Source organism: Myodes glareolus, chromosome 4, assembly GCF_982192425.1.
Source record: "Myodes glareolus chromosome 4, mMyoGla1.1, whole genome shotgun sequence".
NCBI lineage: Eukaryota > Metazoa > Chordata > Mammalia > Rodentia > Cricetidae > Myodes > Myodes glareolus.
In genome coordinates, this window is record NC_142029.1 from 34,616,416 (window position 1) to 34,639,356 (window position 22,941).

The following is a 22,941-nucleotide window of genomic DNA, read 5'->3' on the forward strand; positions in this document are numbered from 1 at the left end:
AATGAGGTAACAGCAACTTTTGAGATGATTTTGTGGTGTGGGAGAATTGTCTGCATTCTGTCAATCATATTTTAATAAAACTCTGGTTGGCCAGGCAGGCAGTATAGGCGGGAAAGCCAGACAGGAAGGAGGGGTGGAGCAAAGAGACTGGGAGTATTCTGGGAAAACAGGAAGCTCCCTCCTTCACTCCTGCGCAGACCACCGAAGAGGCAGCATGTAACTTGCCCAGCAGAGAAAGGTACGGAGCCATGTGGCTAATGTAGATAAAGATAATGGGGTAACATAAGTTATAAGAGTTAACAAGAAGCCTGACCTAATAGGCCAATAAGTTTATAACCTAATGTAGACTCCGTGTGATTTTCTTTGGGACTTGCCGGCCGTGGGGTACCGGGTGGGACAGAAATCCCAACAAGCCGGCCCTACATGTTACAATTTTGAACTGTACTTCTTGATTTTCAAACATAGTATTTAATAAAACAATGCATTTGCAATTTTTAAGTTATGGTATGACAGTTATTGAACTCTTGGTGAATACGGCCTACAATTAAATTATTTGTTCATTTTTTGGATGTTTTAATCTTTTATATATTTCCACTTCACCAACTTGTTCATTACATTGCTTTGTTTGGAGAAATTAAGTCATGTGGCTTATGCTTAGATACATATTTATATGGTCATAATTTCATTTGATATTTAAGAAACAAGAAAGTCAATACTTCATTATGCCAAATCAAAGAATATTGAAAACATACCCATGGTGGTATTGATTATATGCCTGTTTTCCAAAGTTTTAAACCAGGGCTGCTTAACTTCAAGTTCATCTCCCACTCTAATTTTATATTTAAATTGAAAAGTGTTTGTAACTCCTTCCCTTAAATTGCTTCTGACAGAAAATTCCTTTCTTAGTCTTTTGCCATCGATGTGATTTTCAAGTGTTGTAAAGTTCCTTTATCTGTTGCTTTCTGCCGGAACAAAAGAAAAGCTATAATTGGCATTCTAGAAGGAAAAAAATGGGTGGGTGGAAACTGGACAGAATCCAAGCCTCAGACAGAGAGATGGAAAAATAGAACCACATCTCCCATGAGTCCTAAACAATGTGGATTAGAATGTGGCTCAAAAATAGTGTCTGTAGAACGGATTCTTGACAACACAAGTTGCTGGCCTCTCATGACTTCGTGTGAACACTTTATGCCCAATAGGTGGTCCATCAGCATGAATTAAGTTATTTAGTTAGTTGTCATTTGAGTCATTTGCTAGTTGATGCGCAGGGCAGGAGTGGAGTCAGCTTGGCCCCGCTGAGCTTTTTCACACGTGTGTTGACAACCAGAGGGATTCTGTCCCTTCAGTCACCCTGTTTGTTTGTTCCATCCACAGTATCTTTTGTCTTTAAGCTTCTCAGGAACTTTTAGGCATTATCTTCTCTTTGTTCTGAATTCGATAGATAGATAGATAGATAGATAGATAGATAGATAGATAGATAGATAGATAGATAGACAGGGTTTTGGTTTCCATAAAATTAATTGTGGAAAGTATATCTAAAAATGAGGTATTCTTTCACTCATTAAATATGTCATGCAAGATGAGATTATTGGTGTTTGCATACTAACTCATGAATGTAACTCATGAGTTTTATGATTTTTCATTATTTTTATAATTCTCTGAACTCCAAGTTATCTCAGTGTATAAGCTTTATGAGTTCATTGAGATCTCATGACTAAACCTGGGTTTACAATGAGAGAAGACATTACAGTGAGTGTCATCGGTTGACTTTCTTGTTCCTGTGAAGCTAGCTTGTCAGAAATTATTGAAAAAATATTTTATGATTTTATATATCCATGTATGGAAGCACTTTTATTTTATTTAATATTTGGTGAAATGGTTAGGTTGAATATCTAATTTTAGTATAAAGCTATTCATTCCTCTCCAGTATGTTTGTTTTCCTTTTTGATTTCTAGAAGCTTGTGGAATCTTTGGTTTGCCTCCAGGATCCTAAATTTTCAGAATTGTGTGTCCTGTAGTCTAAACATTAAGTAAACATTTTTCCTCATGAAATTTATTATTTCAAATCGATGATTTTTTTCCTTCCTCATTATTTATTGCAGAGACACTATTATCGGTGTGAATTTAGAAAACCATTTCCCACTCCTTGACTTTTAATCACCCTTTCCTATTTTCCTCTTTTGTGACTATTTTATTTTTTTATCCCCCTTTTATTGACATAGTTTCTTTTTTTATAGAATACCATCTGAGTACTCTTTCCTTCTACTCCTTCCAGTTCCTCTTGACCTCCTCTCCCATAGAGTATATAGATTTACTCTCTATTTTATTTCTTTTACTTGAAAAAATTTTCAATCTTTCAAACTGAGTTTGATAGTCATACTTGTCTGTACCTTCAAGAGATTAATTTTGTCCTTCCTTCCTTCCTTCCTTCCTTCCTTCCTTCCTTCCTTCCTTCCTTTCTTCTTTCCTTTCTTCTTTTCTTCTTCCCTTTCTCCCTCCTTCCCTCCCATTATTTCCTTCTCTCCTAATTTGTGATATGACTACAATAGACTCTCTCTCTCTCTCTCTCTCTCTCTTTCTCTCTCTCTCTCTCTCTCTCTCTCTCTCTCTGTTTTGTTTTTTGGTTTTTCAAAACATGGTTTCTCTGTGTAACTGCCTCAGCTGTCCTGGAACTCACTTTTCAGACCAGACTGGCATTGAACTCACAGAGATCCACCTGCCTCTGCCTCCTGAGTACTGAGATTAAATGCCTGAGTACATTAGGCTCTCTTAACACTCAAATATACTCATTAATTCTATTGCTGAACTCAAGTGTTTTTGTAATAATACATATGCATTAGTTGGATTAATATTGAATAACATTAAGAATATGTATAACTTTAACAACAGTAGTGTAAGAAAATGCATTTTCTGATAATTAATATGGAGTTGCATTGGAGAGTCAAGAAATTGTTAAGTTTGAATTTATAAGGAAATTCTTCATAGATGAACTTTACTCTGTATTTTCTGGTTGACCTTAAACCCCACATAGAAGAGTTCAGGAGCATGGAACCAGATCAACAAAAAGTCTGAGACCATCTATGTGAGCAAACTGACTGGAGACCAGTGGGGATCTCTTGGCTCACACTACAGTGTAGTCTCATTTGAGAAGATGTAAAGTAATCATGTGAGTGTTTTATTGATACTGACACTCGCTGTATTTTTATTAAACCATTTTGAATTTGGTCTCTAATTATAGAGGATGTCTTTTAATATTTATCTCACTCATACTTTGTGAAAATGTGACATCAGCAGTTGTTAGCATGTCCTATGCCGTGGATCCCAGTTTCCATTTTTAAATATGAGGACTGACACAGTAAGAGCTCACTCTCAATTTATGACAAGTGAAAATAGTTAAGAAGAAGTCACAAAACAATACTTTTAGCATTTTATTTTTCCACTTTTATTGTAAATAGATTGTTTTATTTTATAATAGATCCTGATTATAGTTCCCCCATATTTCTCCTAACTTCCTTTCCCTCCAGATTCACTTCGTTTTTGTCTCTCATTAGAAAAGAAAAAATTTCTAAAGAGGTAACTACCAAACATTTCAAAATAAAACATATTAAGATAAAACAAAGACCATCACATCAAGACTGGATAAGGCAACGCAACAGAAGGAAAAGAGCCCTGAGAACAGAGACAAGAATCAGAGACCAACCAACGTGCACGCTCAGGAGTCCCGTTACAGCACTAGGCTGAGAGCTGGGCTATATACACAGAGGACCAGGGGAAGACCTGCACGGGCCCTGTGCTTGCTGCTTCAGTCTCTGTGAGTTCATATGAGCTTTGCTTAGCTGATTCCGAGGGCCGTGTTTTCCTGCTGTCCTTGATGCCCTCCGGCTCTTACACTCTTTCTGCCTCTTCATTCACAGGGTTCCCCAAGCTCTAAAGGGAGGGATTTGAGAGACATACCACTTAAAGCTCTGGGACAAAATCATATTTATAGTAAGCAATTTTCAATATTTCAAAGGAAGTTTAAAATTTATAATACACATATTGCACATATATCATGAAAGAATTAGCAAGTATTTTATGCATAAATAAAAGACAGTGAGAAAATAAGACATTATTTTTAAAATATTTTTTCATCTTCTATGACTCATTTAGAATTTTACTAATTGCTGAAACATAAAAAATACATTCTTTCAATTAGCCTTTTCTTTCCTCCAAATGTAATAAACTCCTAAGTAATCATAATGATTCTACTAAGCTAGCATATATTTTTAAGTCACAACATAGTGTGCATCTAAAAATAAATATATGGCAAAGGGATTCTATTTCAGCTATTATTGTTTGAATTTTTTCCCCCAAAAGAAAGGGACTAATGTTATTTCCTAAGACATGAGCACAATGATTTAAGCAAAGGTGACTGAAAAGCTCTGAAGTCACCCCCTTAAACATCTGAAAAGGTACCTCAAGTCCAGATCACATACAGTCACTATGGGACAGGGGTTGAAGTAGGTACTGAAGGTACAGGAGAGAAAGTGTCGGGCCAGGCAGAAGTGCTGTGCAGGTTTACAGTCTGGGGTGGAAGACAGGGCAGGTGTACCATCACTACCTGAAGTCACCAGTGGCATTCACTAAGAAATGGGTCGTGACCCATAGGTTGAGAAATGCTGCTGTAGACGTTTACGAACTTTATAGAAGAGAAGAAATACAAGACAAGCAGATAAATGTAGAACTGTGTGGGTTCTCTTCCTCTGACGCGAGTCCCTTCTCAGACTGGCACCATGGATTCATCCCTTCTTCCCCAGCATGGGGTACGGAGGGAAATCTTAATTCTTGGAGATCTTTTGTTTCACTTAATGCACTTTCCAAAAGTAGGGTACGTGCCAGGTTCTTTAGAATCTCTCTCCCCTGCCAGGGATGTTGCACTGTGAACTTTAGAGGTCAGTGAATATAGTCACACTTCTCTGGGCTTTCTCCCATGTGCCGTGCCAGACTTTACTGAAAATCTTAGGGTGCTTTAAAGAAAGACCGGATTGAATTGTAAGTCACACATGAGAGTGCTATCAGACAGATTTAACAGCTGAAGCAGCTAATTTGAGAATTACATTTGTCTGTTCGCCCATCTAAAAAAATTCTTATACCCTTTAGCTATACAAACTCTGCCTTACACTTACTTCCTTTAGCCCCTGCAAAGAGAGTCTGAAAACAATATAATTGTTAGCTTTTCATTTTCTTCAAGGATTCTTTCCATGAGGTACAATTCTTTTTTTTTGAGTAGAATGTTGCTATTTTTTTCTAAATGGGTACTGAATATACTAAAGGTGTGATATAGAAAGTCTTTATTATTATAGATACAAAAGCATCCAAACCGCAATCACTGACAGCTATAGTGCCTGGCTTCACTTGGACACCATGTCTGAGATGACAAGCAGATCATCTCTGGATTGTAACCAAGGGAGGCAAGAGTGGATTTCAGCCTTGAGAAAGAGGGAGAATGAACTCTTATGTCTATTTTCTTTCACAGTGGCACAATGGCTAGGCCTTGTGATGCATGACCTTCCAGTGTCTCGTACCCAAACACAGCTGCTAAGCCAGCTGGCCCTCTGTCACCCCCCACATCCTGCTCCCACCCTTTCTTTACAATATCAGCTATTAGAGGAGCCACAGAAGAATTTTAGAGGAAAACTCCCCAAACTTTTTGTTTAGATGCAAGCTCTGCTTTGGTCCAACCCCCACCCCTCTCCAGACCCCGCCACTGAGAACCCCACAACCTGGGATTTTTCAAATACTTAGCACCTTCTACCTATGTTTGTCAGATAATCACACATATTCACTACACATAAACTGTCATCTTGCCAATTTCAAGATGTAAAGCGAAGCTGCTTGTTCTGGGTGAACTTATTGTAAGTTTTACAATAAGTTTTATTGGTTTAAATGGTTATAAACGGATTGTTTTAGTTTAAGAATTCTCAAGGCCATTTAGTGAAAACTAATAGAATCAGATTGGTGACTTCTAGAATCGGGCAATTTATGAAAGGATCCAGTTTTTTTCACCAGAAAGTGAAAAAACCTTCACTTTATTTATTTTATTATTAACTTTCATTTAGTATGAGAACTAAATGCTAAACATTTACTAAAAGGCGTCTATAAGAAAGCTGTGCCTTTATCTTGTTATCAAATAATTTTTACATATTGATATCACAGTCCCTGATTTACAGTAAATCTAGTCACTCTTTATTATAAAACCATTTTTATTACATAAAATTTATTAATCAAGTATTATCTTCTATATTATTTTACATTAATCTTAATATTAGCATTGGTATGAGTATGTTACCAATAAGTATGAATACTTCTTTAATCTCCAACTAATAAGTACTTTTATAAAGTGTTCAATATAAGGAGAAAAACATTTTCCATACACTGCACTACATTTAAATATAATGAGATGACCAACCTTAGGAAGATAGCAAATTTTATTGGATTGATATTTCTGGGCAATATGAGAGCAATAAAACTTGTAACACTCTGTGGTCCACCCTGTAGGCATGAAATATCGAGAGAGGATGTCAAGTAACAACTACTATTGCTTTTTGTCTACTAGTGTAGAATTATAACCTGAGTTTTCTTTAACTCTACAAGAAAAAATTTAAAAAACAAAGCCACATTGTTTTCTTTTAGTTAACAAAACTTTATTCTACATAAAAAACAATATTCTGATAATTAAGTTTTTCTGATCATTTACTATTGGTATAAATCAAGAAATATATCAAGATAGCATGCATGCAGAAGACAGATAATTCTCTTAAGCAATTACTCATGTGGCAGATATAAGGCAGCATAGTTACAGTGCAGGAAAAAGGAGATAACTTTTTTGTTATAACTCTCTCTTTCTCTTTTCCGCCTTCCACCACTCCGCCTCCCATCCTCCATCTCTCCCATTTTTATCTCTCTTTTAATTTCCTCCCACTTTGAGTGAAAAATAACATTTACCTTGATCATAACTCTTTGAAAAAGAACCACTCTTCTTGATCATCTTGGGCTCTTTCTTTTCTGTCTGCTTAACTACTAAGGTCTATCTTAGAGCATGCAAGGCTAATGATTTTAGAATTGAATAAATAACTCACACACGGTAGCTATTTTTAGGAGAAGCAAGATGAGTGAGGAATGTGAGAAAGAATAAGGCAGTAATGTAGAATCAGGACTTAGCCTGAGTCTAACAGCATGGAATGGAGTTGTTAGGAGGTACTGGCACAGTCTGGGTGAGGAAAACTAGAGCCAGAGAACAGCAACAATGTACAAAACTTCTCTGTAACAAGCAAGAAAGACCAAAAACAAAATATAAAATAAAAGATGACCTCATAATCATATCCAAGCACAGATTGGGGTGTATCTCAGAAATGACCATGCCTTATATCCCATTATAGATTACATCATGGTCTGTTTTATTTATTTATTTATTTATTTATTTATTTATTTATTTATTTATTTATTTATTTTTCTACCAACTGTAGTTCTCGTGTATGTTTCTAATTATTACTACTAATTCTTGAAGGGAAGTAGTTCTGAGCTGAGCAAGTAACTCACATGTGTAGGGTCAGCACTTAAGGTGGTTGAGCCAGGATCGTCATGAGTTTGAGGTCAGCCTGGGTTCCATTGCCAGGCAGGACAACAAAGCAGAACAGCCTCCTGGAAACTTCTCCCAAATCACCTGTTGCATAACCATGATTCCTTTCGAATACTCGAGTCCCTGTGTCATTTGCCTATTACGTCTACTGAAAATAGTCAGTAAACTCAACTTTGACCATACGCAGACGTGTTTGCAGGATGCCGTTGTGTCCTGGGAACTAGTACAGAAAGGAGGGGGTGCCTCAGTGCATAGAGAAGGACGTGTAGCAAGAACGATGGTTTGAGCATGTGGAAATGTTGGCCTTGGAAAAACTTACGCCAAGTCAGAGGTGGTAGTCGTGATTCGGTGAAATCGTTGTCTCCAGGAGGGATGGCTTGCATATGTAATCCCTGCACTCAGGAGGTCTAGGCAGGAAGATCATGTTTTAGGCCAGTCTTGTAAACACACACACACACACACACACACACACACACACACACACACACACAAAACACAACCACACAAACTATAACATAACACATTTGGAGCTCTGATGCAAAAAACTTCACATTAGGAATTATAGGTCCTAGAGATCATTCTTTTGCTTTGTAATTAACATTTTAGTATTGAGGAAATTAATAGTCTACCTATATTATAGGAAGGAAATGAAGATACTACCTTGGTGGATCAACTAAGGGAGAAGCAAAGTTTCAAACCTATTCATTTTATTAAACCAATCACCAGTTTGTTCATTGCTTTCATTGTTTATGGTTAATTATTGAGACAATGGTAGATGTTAATAGCCATGGTCATGTTCTCTAAATAACCCCGAAGGGCACTCAGTTCTAAAGCCCAGCCATTGTCAAGCCTTTCCTTCCTTAAGAACTCATCATTTGTGTTTCTAAACTCTCAACAATTTTAAAACAAAATATTTAAAACAAATATTAATACTGGATCATTTACTCAATTTCTTAAATTTCAAAATTACATTCAGCTTGGTTTGTATTCATGAGCATTTAGGAGTATGACAGAGTGCAACAATTAGGAAATATGAGTAACAACGGACGCTGGGCTTTGCAACATTTAAGGAGACAACGAATTCTGGAATTCTCACACCACAGTGGTGCTAAGAGGCTCCAGGCGCTCCTGGAATCTGGGGTTTGCCCCACTTCGGGAGTGATTATCCATTCACAGAAAACCTGCACATAGGCATTCATTGACCAATAAATAGGTCGTTACAGAGCCAAGTTTTTGCTTCTCAGTGGACCAGGGAAGGAATTCTTGAAAAGTCATGCAGGTTAGCGTTCTCATAATAGCTTTACATTGTCTCTTCTGTGCTTTCATCGGCTGGTCATCCTCTTGGCAAGGGTTGTTTACCTTCTGCAGCCTACCCCTGCTATTTGTGTCTTCTCAGATGCAGCTCATGAGTTGGATATTAAGACAGACTGTCCAAGGCTGTATCTTTCTAAAAGTGCAATAAATTGCTAGATAAACTGCTATCTCTCGTCAATTAATTTCCTTCACCAGTTACTGCAGACACGGAACTATCTAGAACAGGACAGGTTTTCCCAGTCTCCAACAGTGTTCAGATCACTAGGCAAGGCACTTGCTTTGGGACTAAATACATTTATCTCAATTATAAATGTCTTCGGCATGTGCATCTTGAGCCGAAGCAGCTTCATATTTATTTCAGGATTCTGTCCATTTACAACTTTTAAGCTACAGTTCAGTCTGCAGCATAATCCTGGTGCCCAAGAAGCAGGGGCAAGCAGAGCTCTGTGAGTTGAGGCCAACCTGGTCTACATAGTGAGTCCTGTGTCAAAAGAGTAGCGGCGGCGGCAGTGGTGGCGCTTGTAGGGGTGGCTCAGTAATTAGGAGCACTTGTTGCTCTTGCAGTCCTGGGTTTGGTTCCCCCACACACGGTGGCTCACAGTCATCTATAGCTCTATTTGCACGAGATCCAGGTACCTCTTTTGATCTCTGCTGGCACCAGGCATGGACACGATGTATATGAATATACACATAAAGCATTCATATGCAGAAATTAAATGAGTAACTATAAAGTAATTTAAAGCAATCTTTTACTATAAATACATTTTATCACGGAATATGAATTCCTTGATTCAAATTTTACCTCTTGTATGCTTTTATATGACCACATTTAAATGTTCGGATTTAAAGCCAAACATAATAAAAACTTATTTATGTTGGTATGGTAATGTAGTTAAGTTTTCTGTTGCTCAACTCAGATTTGTGGTCTGGAGTTTCACGTAGATAAAAATGTTTGGAGCGTACATAAAGCCTAGAAGCAGAAGCTAGCTTAGTCAGCCCTTGTAATTCTGACTTGACTGTGGATGTTTAACAGAGTTTTGATAGATATTTTTTTTTGTATGTGTATGTGCACTCAGTAAAACAAATGTTTGGAAATTTTTTAAAGAACATCAGTAGCAATCATTAGCTCAGATAAACAATCCTATGTCGATGGATTTGTTGGTAATTTCTCATGCTCCCATGTAGAATTGTCTATGTAATCTTATCCATTGAAATACATACATCATATACCATATGAATTTTTTTTTTTAAATTTGGAACATTCCTGTGACATAAGCTTTAACAGGAAAGAGTATGTTACAAAGTAGAGTCAATGTGTGATTGCAGACAAATGCTCCCTGCTGAGCTTTGGAGAGATGTCATCAGATACTATCATTTCCAATGGCTGTAGAGCTCTCTTTCCCAGTACAGTGATTATCGGGAGCTGACTGATTCAATCTGCTTCAAATGTAGTTATATTTTCCCCCTACAGTTTCCTTCTTGTTTCATTAAAAAAAAATAATGTGTGTAAGTTTGGGGAATGAAATGGTCTCCACTAGAGCACAGTGCTGTATCACGCCTTCTCCAATTCCCTTGGACAAATCTGAGTTTGATTTCAATGAGCTAAGTCCCTTATGCTGATAGTTTTGTTTTCTGTATATAGTTATTAATTACTGGATTTTTTGTTTTTTATTATCATACATTAATTGTGCATAATAATGGATTCCAGTCTGGTATTTTCATACCTGTAGATGGTGTATTTTGATCAGTCTTATTTGCCCATTACTTTCCTGAGTCCTCCCAGCTTAGATTTCAGTCTTCCTCCTGATACCCAAGTCTTTCCTTCTGCTTTTATCTTTTTACAAAAGCTTTATTTTATTTTTGCTTACGTGTGTGTATATGACTGTGTGAGAGTTTGGGCTTGGGAGTAGTGTCTGCAGAGGCCAGATGAGGCTGCTGGAGGCCCTGTTGCTGAAGTTACAGGCATCTGTGAGCCATCCAACATGGTTGAGGGAACTGAACTTCACAAATCCACCAAAACATTCTAAACCACGTGGGCAACGCTCCAGCCCCTTTCAGATATTTTTTTCCCCTAATGACTGAATGAGTTCCATTAGGGTATTGGGACTGCTTATAGGAGCACGGGTAAGAGTTTGTTTACAGTGTCCTGGGCATTTCACCAGTCCCTGCATCAATGAAGAAAATGTTTTTCCTCTCATCAAGCATCACTTGCTGTATAAATCCTCAGGAAGTGGCAGGGTTCCACGAACCCTCCAGATTCCGTGACAGGATGTGTAGATCTTATGCAAGTCATATTAACTTCTGTGAGTTCAAGTGTAAAAACTATTACTGACAAAAATACGTGACTCAGAGGCCAGGATTCTCTAACCCTCCACCCTCCTCCTCTATCTTTGTTGTGATCTTACATTCTTCCCACACCTTCTTTAATATTTTCTTATCTTTAGAAGGGATTGTATATATGAAAGAACTTTTTCCTCAACAAAATAGGATTATAGATTTTATAGCAATTTGAACATTTTGATCCAGTGAAACAGACTTTATTAAAAATGATAAAAAATAATAGAAGGTTGAGGAAACTTCTTGCATTTAGTTGATTCAGCAAGCACATTAAGGAGAAAGTAAAAGTAAAACATTTAGAATAATATGAATATAAAAGCTAATAACAGAATAAAATTTTCTGATTTTTGTTCTTGTTTACTTTTTATTTTTTAAGTTTTCCAAGCCATTTAACACAGCAGTGGGTTATAATGCATTGTAAAAATACTTAATATTTACCAAATTGTCACAAGAGGTAAGACTTTGCCCTGAAAAAGCTTACATTTAATGAATTGCATGTATATTTCTGCTTAAAAATACATTGGGAATTTTGGTTTTTAAAAAGCTCTCATGAAGAAATTAGAGGTATAGAGAAATTCAGTTGGATAGTTACAAACATTTCAGAATTGAAAGCAGTTACATTTCAGAATATAATTACAGTACAAGTGTCATGTTGGGTGTCTTTGCTTAAACCTTTATGCAAGATTTATAGTGATGTTTGGAAGTCAGATATCTGTTACCACCTAGCGATCATTATCTGATTTCTTAATTTCAATTTAGAGATATTAATATTTGCCACCTTGTAGAATTACTCTTTGCAGGAACCTAACTTACCTTGTTGGAAATTTATGGGCATCATTTGTAGCCGAAGTCCATATAAATAAGTCTTTTTCCATCATTAGCTTCCATGTCCTGTGAAGTTTCTATTGCTGTTCTGGTCAGAGAATATAGGAATGTGAACCACAGACGCTTTTACAGTACAGCTTTAGTCTGTGTGGATATGTCAAACAAGTGTTGTTAAACTCTGAAGGTTTGTCTTCTTGAGGGTTAAACAACCTAGACTCCAAAACAGTAGATGGTTTATAGAATATGCATACAGATTATCTGTGTTTTGGAAATTCATACTTTAGATTGGATTCTACAATGCTCACATCTCAGCTCTTAAGTTCAGGAATATGGTATAAGTTTTGACTGCAATTTCAATTACAAAATTATTGTTAAAGAAAGTTTGGTTAATGGCTACAATAATTTAGAATGCTGGATATTGTCTTACAGAATGTAGAAAACATATTGGTGAATGTCCAGTGGGTACATATCTTCACGTATGGAACTACTTACTTAGGGTCTGGGAGGGTTACCTAGTTAAATACGAACTTTCAACAGCAAAGCAATGACTATTTAGATAAACCAGGACCAATAGAGAATTTAGATCACTTTATACCAGTTGGATTCCAGTTTAGTCACCAAATGAGGCTGAAACCTATCTTCATTTTACAGGGCTCTTTAGATATTAGAGTTGTTAATTCAAGAATTTTATTACTGTACTAACAAAATAGGAAAAAGTAAGACTGTACCAACTGGAATCAACAGGTCCTGGCATTTAGCAATCCTGGACAAAACTCGTTTCACATCTTTCTGTTTCTCCCACGTCAAAATGAGGAAAGGTGATTCTACATTATAGGTTTTGCACAGAAGAATATATTAATTTATGCCATATAAATGCTATTTAACTATTGTCAAGGTATGGTATTATCTGCGGATTTAAATTTAAGATGAGAAAATAACAATACAGCTAGCTTAATTTAGTTCTCTCAAAACAAAAACTGTGGCAAATTTCCCCTTTGGAAATGCACTCTCAGTGATTAGCCACCCAATTAACGGGTGTTTCCTGCCATTACCCTTGCCATGTCCTCAGGAGGAGCATGGACGAAAGGAAGATGGGGAAGCATCCACAGCAGTCTGCACAAATGCTGGCAGGAAGTAAGACAGAAGAAAGTTAAATCATGAACCCAAATCACTTTCTAAAATGAGCTCATTTGCCTCATTGAGAGAAAGGGCTTTTCAGTTTCTCTGGACATAGGCTTTTGTTAGGAATGAAATTATGATATTTTAAGAAAACAGACTTCACCATGTTAAGTCATGCTAGTGCTGGTCAGACAGCCCCAAATCACCATTCCAGCAAGCTTTGGAGCACAGGGACGGCTTTGTCTCGTCCTTTTATCTACGAATGCTAATCACAGAGCCTGATGCACAGGTAGGCAGAGGCCCCGTGGCTTCCCAAACCACCCACTTTGGTGCGAAATAGACACAAGATTCTTTTGGAAGACGAAGGCAAGATATGTTGTGTGTTTTTGTCATGAGTCATTTCAGAGCTGTCTCTTATCTGGCTTTGGAACTCAAATCTCTCAGTGCCTCAATTCTCCAGCATATATCTGGATTGTCACGACCTCCTTCCATCAATCCTAGCCTTCCTATTTCTTAGATACCCAAGTTCCGAATACTTATAATACTATTAGAATCATGTCAATTGCTCTAAAGAGGTTTCTATACCCTAGCACATTTCTTTTTGTTTTACAAGTAGTCTTTTCCATTAAAATTTTTTTATTGATTTTTTTTTTGTGGCTTTCACACCAGACATCCTGATCCCCTTCATCTCCCCGTCCATTCCTATCTGACCTCTGCCCTTGCAACCACCTCCCACAAATAAAATATATAAAACAAAATTTAAAAGAAAAACATCTCATTGTGGAAGCTGTAGTATGAGACAGCGAGCCACACAGTCTACACTTTAGTCCATACATCTCTTACTTAAACAAGGGTTCATTGCAATGAGTTATTGATCTGGTTCGAGGCCTCTGGTTTCCGCTACACTATTTATACTGGGCCCTTGCTGGGACCCCCTTTGGATAATCTGTTGTTTCCCTGTGTCGTGGAGCTCCTGAAGCATTGTATCTGCAGGACCAGCCCCTTCACATGCTCCAGCAGTTACCAGATGGGGTGGATGTTGGGGTGGGTCAACTCATTGTCCTGGTTCTGGGTCTGGGTGGTAGCTGAGTTGATCAGTCCACCAGTTCTCCCTCATCCTTGCCACCAGGGCGAGTCCTCCAGCACTGCCCTGACTAGCTCAACCGATGCAGCAGGCAGTAGTAGGTGGAAACAGTTTGCCTGCCCGCATGCCCTTGGTCAGGCTCGCCTGCGCCCATACCGCCAGCGCCAACTGTACTGCATTGCCCAGGTGATGTAGAGGGCCACTCTCCAGAGTGCTGCAACTGATGAGGGGCAAGGCCAGATCTCCCACTGTCAAACCTCCAAGGTCAGGTCTCCTACCTGCTACAGGTGATGAGGGGCAAGGGGGAGGAGGACATCTTTCCATAGCCCATGACATCACATGGTAGATGAGGGTTGGGTAGGACCAGTTCTCCCGCTCTCAAACCCTCTGGGCCAGCTCAGCCATGTCCCTGTCAACAGGGTCAACTCTACTGTGCTGTTCAGGTAAGGTGCAGGGCTTGCCCTCCTGAGAGCCGCAGCCTCAAGTGAGGGGCAGGACCAGCTCTCCAGTTCTCAGGATCTCTGGGCCATCTCTCCAGGGCCCATGCCACTGCAAGGCAGAGAGGGGCTGGGCCAGCTCTCTCATGCTCGTGTTCTTGGGGCTGGCTCATCTGCACCCCTGTCTGTGGGATCAGCTCGACTGCTAACACAAGTTTTCAAATTTATAAGCCTAGCCCTTGTATGTATTTTTTTTTATCATTTTTGCACTAAAATTTTAACAATGAAACAAATATTGGGAAAATTTTAAATTACTGTTGACAGTGATTATGAAATGCCTAAAAGGTTGTGTATTATAGCAGATTATGTTTTGTTTTCATATTATCCCATATTATTCTAAGTAATTACGATTTTGAAAAATCAATAAACAGAGAAAGAAACTTAAGTCCATCAAATAACAGCAAATGTCCCAAACTGAATCCTTTTTGTAGCTAACTCATTGAGAAAGCTGTGGCAGCCACTAGGAGACTGTCAGACAGTACACTAAGTCATATCATGTTACAATATATTTGAAATTTATTATTCTAAATCCTTCAGCATTTTTTACTGTTCTCAGGAGATCAATATCTTTTATTTCACTTGGTAGAAAGGTAGCTAAAAGGGAGAACTGGTCTCCTCTTCACCCTGAGTGAGATGAGCCAGAGGTCTTTAGACGTTACGTTTTGCTAGAACAATCATTCATGTAAAAGCCTTAAAATCGAAGAAAATATTTCATTCACAGAAGTAATTGAATAAATAAATATCCCTTATCTGGGGAAGTCACTTTGGAATTGATCTTTCTTGTGGTATACTTTGCAGTCAGGTGGAGGGGGCTGTTCTGGTACATGTCTCACAGAAGAATGAGTCCTGCTTACTGTGTGTTTTCCAAAGATGGAAGAAGGATTTTGAATTTTTTTTTTTTGTAAAAGAATGAGCACCATTAGACGATTTATCTTTAAGGTGATTGACCTAGGGCAGTGAACACAACACATCACGTCACACAATCGAAGTGTCACATGATGAACACAAATGCTGTTTTTATGGCTCGGCTAAAAATAAATTTGACTTAAATTGGAAAAAAAAACCCGACTTATTTATTTGTCGCCGAAACTGCCACCAATAAGGTCCTGTGTTATAGACCCCCAGTCCTCCTCTTTCCTCTGTGGCTAGGATAATGTTACGAGCACCTTTGCTTGGGGCTGTCAGGCTTCCGTAGCATCTTTTAAATTCCTGGATGAAACCTATGTTCTGGCGCTTGATGCGTATTGGCAATCACTTTACAACCTTCATTTTTAAAAACATTTTTGGATAGTCTTTCCATTTAGGGTACAGGAATTTGTATAAAACCAGACATTTATATTGCATTTGAACTAAAAGGCTATTGGTTTGTGGAATTTCCTTTAACTGGAAACACATATGGGCCTGTGGTTTTAGTGTTTTCACAGTTTTATACTATCCAGTTTGTTTTCATTTTAAAAGGTGGGGAATTTATCATTAATTTCCATATTTTATAAAGAGCTAACATTTTTCCTTTCTTCACTCCTTTAATTTTTTTTCAGTTGAAAGAGACAAGGACTTTTCTCACCAGAGAAGGCATTACAAAGAGTTTCGGTTTGATCTGACCCAGATCCCGCATGGAGAAGCAGTGACAGCAGCTGAATTCCGGATCTATAAGGACAAGAGCCACCAGCGATTTGAAAACGAGACCATTAAGATCAGTATATATCAGATCATCAAGGAATACACAAATCGGTATCAGTTTTATGTTAACTGTTTATCCTAGCAAACAAAAAGACCGAGTTTTAGTTTAAAAGCCATTGAGAACCTATATGATACACAGCATATTTTCTTGGGTGAAGGGAGATACAGAGCCAGGCAGAGGCCCATTGGGAAGGAAGAATAAGGAGCTGGTGAGAACTCAGCAGTTAAGAGCTCTCAGCCTTGTAGAGGACCATGATGAGGCTCCCAGCACCCATGTCAGGCAGTTGTAGTCACCTTTAACTCCAGCTCTGGGGGATCTGAACCTTTCTCCTGACCTCCTTTGGCATCTGAATCACATGTGCATGCCAACACACAGACAGACACACATATATATGAATGAAATTTGAAACAGTCTAAAAACAAAAAAATATTAAAAATTTCTCCTACATTTTACGTATTTTTCTATTATTGACCTATCTGTGCACCAAAACAGTATCACAACTCTCTCTCTATTCCTTCTTGGGCTTTTATTTCATTTTGTAAATTTGTCTCTCAGTCTAGAAAATTTTCATTTTATTCTATCTACATAAAGCTTTCATATAAAATTATTTAAATAATATAGTATTCTTGTAGTCAGAGAAGGACTGATTTGCGAGGTAAGGGGTGGGATATTATGCAATTAGCTATGTGAATTTTGAATAAAGATAGTTCTACTTATAATAGAATCTAACAGAGAGCCAGTATATGTTCTGTCTAAAGATATTTGAAAACTGCATGAAAACAGATGATATACTGAAACATTAAATATATGAAAATGTCACTGACAACGGAAGGCAAATGAACAATCAAGTATGAACTATAGAGGGGCCTTAGGCATGTTTTCTGACCTCTAATCTAACACAGAAGTCATTTGGATAGCACTTTTAATTGATGATTAGTTAGTTATCTTTGTTGGAAATTGATGTGTTATAGCAGGATGCTCTTCATCTGCCAGGAGTTTTTGCTCATGAGACCAAACCTGTCTTATGGTGAGCTCCTGTATCCTTTGGTGAGGCAAATACTTGAGGGTCAGTGTCTTGTTCCTTTTTACCTTGATATCTAGAGTCCCCTGATGTTTAGGTTTTTCTTGGTATTCTTCTGTAATAATTTCCCAAAGAACATTCCATGAGTCTCTCACCATACTCGGTGAAGAGAAAAAGCTGATGTCACATACCTCTGCTAGACAACCTGGAGAAGGCTCAGAATGCAAAACAGGGAGTCTTAGGTAGGCTCATTATTAAAAAGGCTATTAATTTTCTTTTAGCTGGTCTTTAAATAATTAATTAATATAATTTTTGATCTGTAGCACTTATTATTATTCCAAGGAGCACTAATTAAAGAGAATCATTTTAATAAATATTACTCTATATACATTGCTATTTTTATATCTTATTTTTAAAATGTTTTTATTGAGTTATATATTTTTCTCTGCTCCCCCCTCCTTTTCCCTTCTCCTTCTACCCTCTATCATGGTCCCCATGATCCCAATTTACTCAGAAGAACTTTTCTTTTTCTATTTCCCATGTAGATTAGATCTATGTATGTCTCTCTTAGGGTCCTTTTTGTTGTCTAGGTTCTCTGGGATTGTGAATTGTAGGCTGTTTTTTCCTTGCTTTATGTCTAAAAGCCACTTATGAGGGAGTACATATTATATTTGTCTTTCTAGGTCTGGGTTACCTCACTCAATATGATGTTTTCTAGATCCATCCATTTGCCTGCAAATTTCAAGATGTTGTTATTTTTTTCTGCTGTGAAGTACTCCATTGTGTAAATGTACCACATTTTCCTTATCCATTCTTTGGTCCAAGGCATTTAGGTTGTTTCCAGGTTGTGGATATGACAAAAAAAATACATTGCTAATTTTAAGAGAACTAATAAGAAATTGGAAAGATTCATGTCATTTTTTTAACCTTAGTAATTGTTGGCCATGGGTGAAATATTTTTCATAAATAAAAATATTTATATATTTTTAAAAAGTCTTACTATAGTGCTGATTTTGATCATTGATTTTTTTTGTTCTTTTTGAGACAATCAATGTCTTATATACAGTCAAGGCTAGTTTAGAACTTATGTCTAAATCAGATCTATGTCTGCCTATTAAGTGATGGGATTTTTGGCGTGGCCCATGACGTCCAACCAGTGGTTCTATTTACAAAATTAAGGCACAGGGCCTGTATATGCCCTACAAAACATCTGTTTGGTACTAAGTAAGGGGAGCATCCCTTAAAGCTAAGTGAAATGTGAAAATAGTATTTTGAGCATTAATTAATATTTATACAACTATATAATTTCTTTTTACTTGTAGGTTTTTTTCTACAATGGAAGGAAGAGTATTGTAAACATTTGTTTTATCATCAGAACTACTAACTGGTTTGATATGTATTAATATTTTGACATCGCAATTATTTATGATGGGGAGTCATGTATATTTAATGGGCATTAAGCTGTACTTTGTTATTTAATATCTCAAGTCTTTTCCCAAAGAACCCTTTATATGCCTGGTCTTACTCATTGGGAATATTTTGATTGAATCTTAATATAGACTTTTTATTGACTAAAATAAAAAGACAATTTTTATTCAGGTCCTGCTATAGTTTTGAGGTTGAATGCTCCTCCCTAGGTTAAAAGTGTGATCTTTGGCAGGAGGACTGTTGAGAAGTGCCTTAGGTCTTTAAGAGGTAATGGGAACTTTACCAGAGATCCTTATTCAGTTGGGAGTATGGCCTTGAAGAGGAATGTGGGACCTTTACCCTGTGTTTTGTTTTTTTTTTTAAACATTAAAACCCTAGGATGTTTATTACAAAGGTAAACCCTGATCCTTGAGTTGGGCTTATCGGTAGGATTTCTGGTATCGAGCACGGGCACCAGGACCTCCGAACTTTTTGGATTCACAGCGCCGAGGATCAGCTACAAGCAGGGTCCGATCATACTGGATGAGGGTATCTTTGATCTCCTTCTTAGAGGCCTCATTCACATACTTTTGGTAATAGGCCACCAGGGCTTTGGAGATAGACTGTCGGATAGCATAAATTTGGGCCACTTGACCACCACCCTTCACACGGACCCGGATATCCACACCAGCAAATCGCTCCTTGCCCAGCAGCAGAACAGGCTCCAGTAACTTGTACTGCAGCGTGCGCGGCTCGATCATCTCCAGGGGACGTCCCTTCACCTTGATGAGCCCACTTCCCCGTTTGCAGTGCGCCACGGCTGTGGCTGTCTTCTTGCGTCCGAAGACTCGCACAGACTGCAGTGGCCCCTTGGCCGGCATAGCTGCGAGTATGAACACGAGGGCCTCACCGTGCGGCGCCGCCACCGGAAAAGGAAAGGTCGGGGCCGCTTCGGCCGATTTTCAGGGTCTGCGCTACCCTGTGTTTTTTCCTGCACTGACTCATGGCTGACAAGTAGGCTGACAAGTAGTTGGTTCAGTCACAGAATCCTACCACGATGTATTCCTTCAGACAAGGCTCCAAAGGCTAGTTTGACCAAGACTGACTGAAACTGATAAAATTGCAAGTCTGAACAACTCTCTTCTATCTATATGCTTATTATTTTAAGTTTTTCATTATAGTAATGGACAACTGACCAGCACAAGTCAATTGCTCTTTTCCTTCAGGATAATTTTTCATGCACACATGAAGAGAGTGAAAGAGGGAAGGAAAGAGAGAAACAACTTTATGTTACATATACACTAAGTAGAATTCCCAACCACTCTTTAGTAAGAAGGACTAACATAAAATATCAGGATTTAAAAATAAGTTTCTCATGTATTTCTCAAGCTATGGAAGGAATTTTTCCCCAGTGAAAACTAAGAATTAATTCTCTTTATTTCTCATATTGATTTTTTTCATACTAATTTGACTTTAATTCTGTAAGAGAGGAACCAAGCTAAAAATTCCTTTTTTCCACATTATATGATCACAGTTAAAGCATAAAGAATTGCAATAGAAAAATTAATTTTAAAGTTCAAATAAATCTTTGAAATAATTTATTCGTGTTTCATATACATACATACATATGTACACACATAATACGCAAATGCTATTCCTTAAAGATCTAAAACAGAGGTAGGGAAATAAAATAGTGTCTCATGTTTTCAAAGTACTTGCCATCTCTCACAGCTTTTACCATCAAACTTGTAACATTTTTAATGTAACACTCAGAAGTAGTTGAAATCCTCATAGACTGCACTTTTTAGCTCAGTGCCTCTAATAGTGCGTATGCATTATCTTATGTGGGAGCTCGCTGTCCCTAAGGTACCGCTTTTCTGTGTGGGTGGGGATCCCTGCTACACTTTAGAATGATGCTTTGAATGCATTTCACATTCGGGACCCCGGCTGATCTAGTAACCAGCTAGTCTGTGACTCCTTATAACACAGTCACACTGAAAAGCAGACAGAGCCATTCTATCGCCTTCTTTCCTACTTGTTTATTCTATAGAACTCACAACTCTCTCCATATTTCATTCCTACCATCTCTTACATCCATGATTTATGCTTATGCATATTTAAACGCATGCAATTTAAAGACGTGCTCTGATAGGTATCCAGGTCTTTTTATTTCTTGCTCAAGAGGTAACACATTTTTCTATCATTTCATTTATTTGAGTCGTTTTATATAAAACCAACAGCTCCAAAATTCCATATAGAATGCACTGCTCTTCAGTCACACCTCATATATTGACATTATTGAGAAATGAGGTTTCCACACTATTAAATTTTCCAGATCATGCAGCTGAGCGCCACACGCACGCTTTTGTTGAGCGAGCACAGAGGACCCAAGGCAGAGTAAATAAGATCTCCAAAGCTCATAGCCTGGGGGACACGGGATGTGGAGAGTCTGCCTCACACAGACTTTAATAACAATCACACGATGTGCTAAGAACTATGATGTAAGTATGCACTAAGTGATGCGGAAGCATGAAGGAAGGGAAATGAGTTCTTCACGTGGGCGGGTGAGGGGCCTCAGGGGAGGGCTCTAGGTGCTTACCTTTCAGGATGGGTAGGAACTTTTTATAGGCTGACGAACGGGTGGATTTTAGTTTTAAAGTATTATACATTGAAATGCTAGGAAGCCTACATATTTAATCAATTAAATAATGCCCAAATAAAACGATCAACAGCAAGATGGGTAGTGATGGTTCATTTAATGGACATTTCCTGTGTCTAGCGCTAGACTAAAGTGCTTCATTTGAACTAAAAATTACTCTCTCTATCTCCCTCCCTAATGAAAATGAGTTTTTTTAGAAGTCTACATTTTTTCTAATGCTCTACTATGGAAATAAATCTCTAGCCTTCACTGTAGAACTGTGTTAAGCTAGACCACTCCACGCCATTGGCTACCTACTGTCCTCGGTGTGTTTCAGTTCATGGTCAGCTGTCATCGTTTCCGTTCATGGTCAGCTTCCCATTCACACCGTCTCTTCCCCTTTCTGCTTCTTTAAGATTTGGAATTCTTCTGTGGACATTCTTTCAAATGTATGCATGCTGACAGTTTCTACACTGGAAGATTTCCTGGGCCCTTGAGGATAGCAGAGCAGGGCTCTCAAAGGAGCCTGGGCTGACTGCGTCCAGTGCAGGACAGCACTCAAATACAGCTTATATTTTTTATATACTGGGATCAAACTTGATTTTTATCAGTGCTTCTCAGCCAGGGCCACGTGGCTCCCTAGGGACCGTTTGTCAATGTCTGAAGGTATTTTTGGTTGTCACAATAATGGGGATGGTGTGAGATCTGTATGGATACCACCGGCATCGAAATGTGTGGATATGCTGAGCTTGCACAGTGGGTGCTGCTAAACCTTCTAAAAGACCCAGGGCATCCCCCTTAACTGACGAAGAATGATCCTCTCCCAAGCGATCATATTTCCAAGGTGGGAAGTTCTGCTGCTTTAGAAGATTTCAGCTCTAAGCCTGACCTGAATGTGGGAATGATTTGGTTCAGAAAAGAGCAGATCTGTTGATTTTTCCCTGAAGGTTTCTCAGGTGGACTGTAAGACACAGCATATTTTTGTGAGCTCTGGAGAAGGTACCCTGGGCACAGTGTCCATTTCCTGGGGTTGAAAGATGATTGGACTGTCTGTGAAGTAATTTTATCTCCCTTTTTTCTTATTGACTTGGAAGAACTTCTGCATATTTACTGGGTGGCACATAAAAATTAGTTTCTATTGCAGGGTAACATAGGATATAATGGGTATAATGATACTTAAAATTTATCAAATATTAAAATTTATTTATAATGTAAAACCCTACAATGTAAAAATAATGACTTTCTTCATATAAATCAAGCTTAAAAATTATTTTTTAAGTGGTACTTTCCATTAATTTAAGTTAATATTACTCTTTTACCTTTTTTTAAAAGACAGAATCTCTGTGGTCTTGACTGGTTTGAAACTCACTATGTAGGTTAGGCTGTCCGCACACCCATAG

General features: G+C 38.0%; 1 protein-coding gene and 1 pseudogene across 3 annotated transcripts in view; one reads left to right on the forward strand and one right to left on the reverse strand.

Moving 5' to 3' along the window:
* Positions 1-22,941, forward strand: part of Bmp5 (bone morphogenetic protein 5) — a 143,016-nt gene that overhangs the window by 36,496 nt on the left and 83,579 nt on the right. For all 3 annotated transcript variants that reach the window (XM_087905378.1, XM_085689397.2, XM_048423970.3), the window contains exon 2: positions 16,333-16,525. In XM_087905378.1, the coding sequence (XP_087761504.1) occupies positions 16,333-16,525 (193 nt within the window). The remainder of the gene's footprint in view (positions 1-16,332; positions 16,526-22,941) is intronic.
* Positions 19,291-19,840, reverse strand: LOC148122227 (small ribosomal subunit protein uS9 pseudogene; annotated as a pseudogene).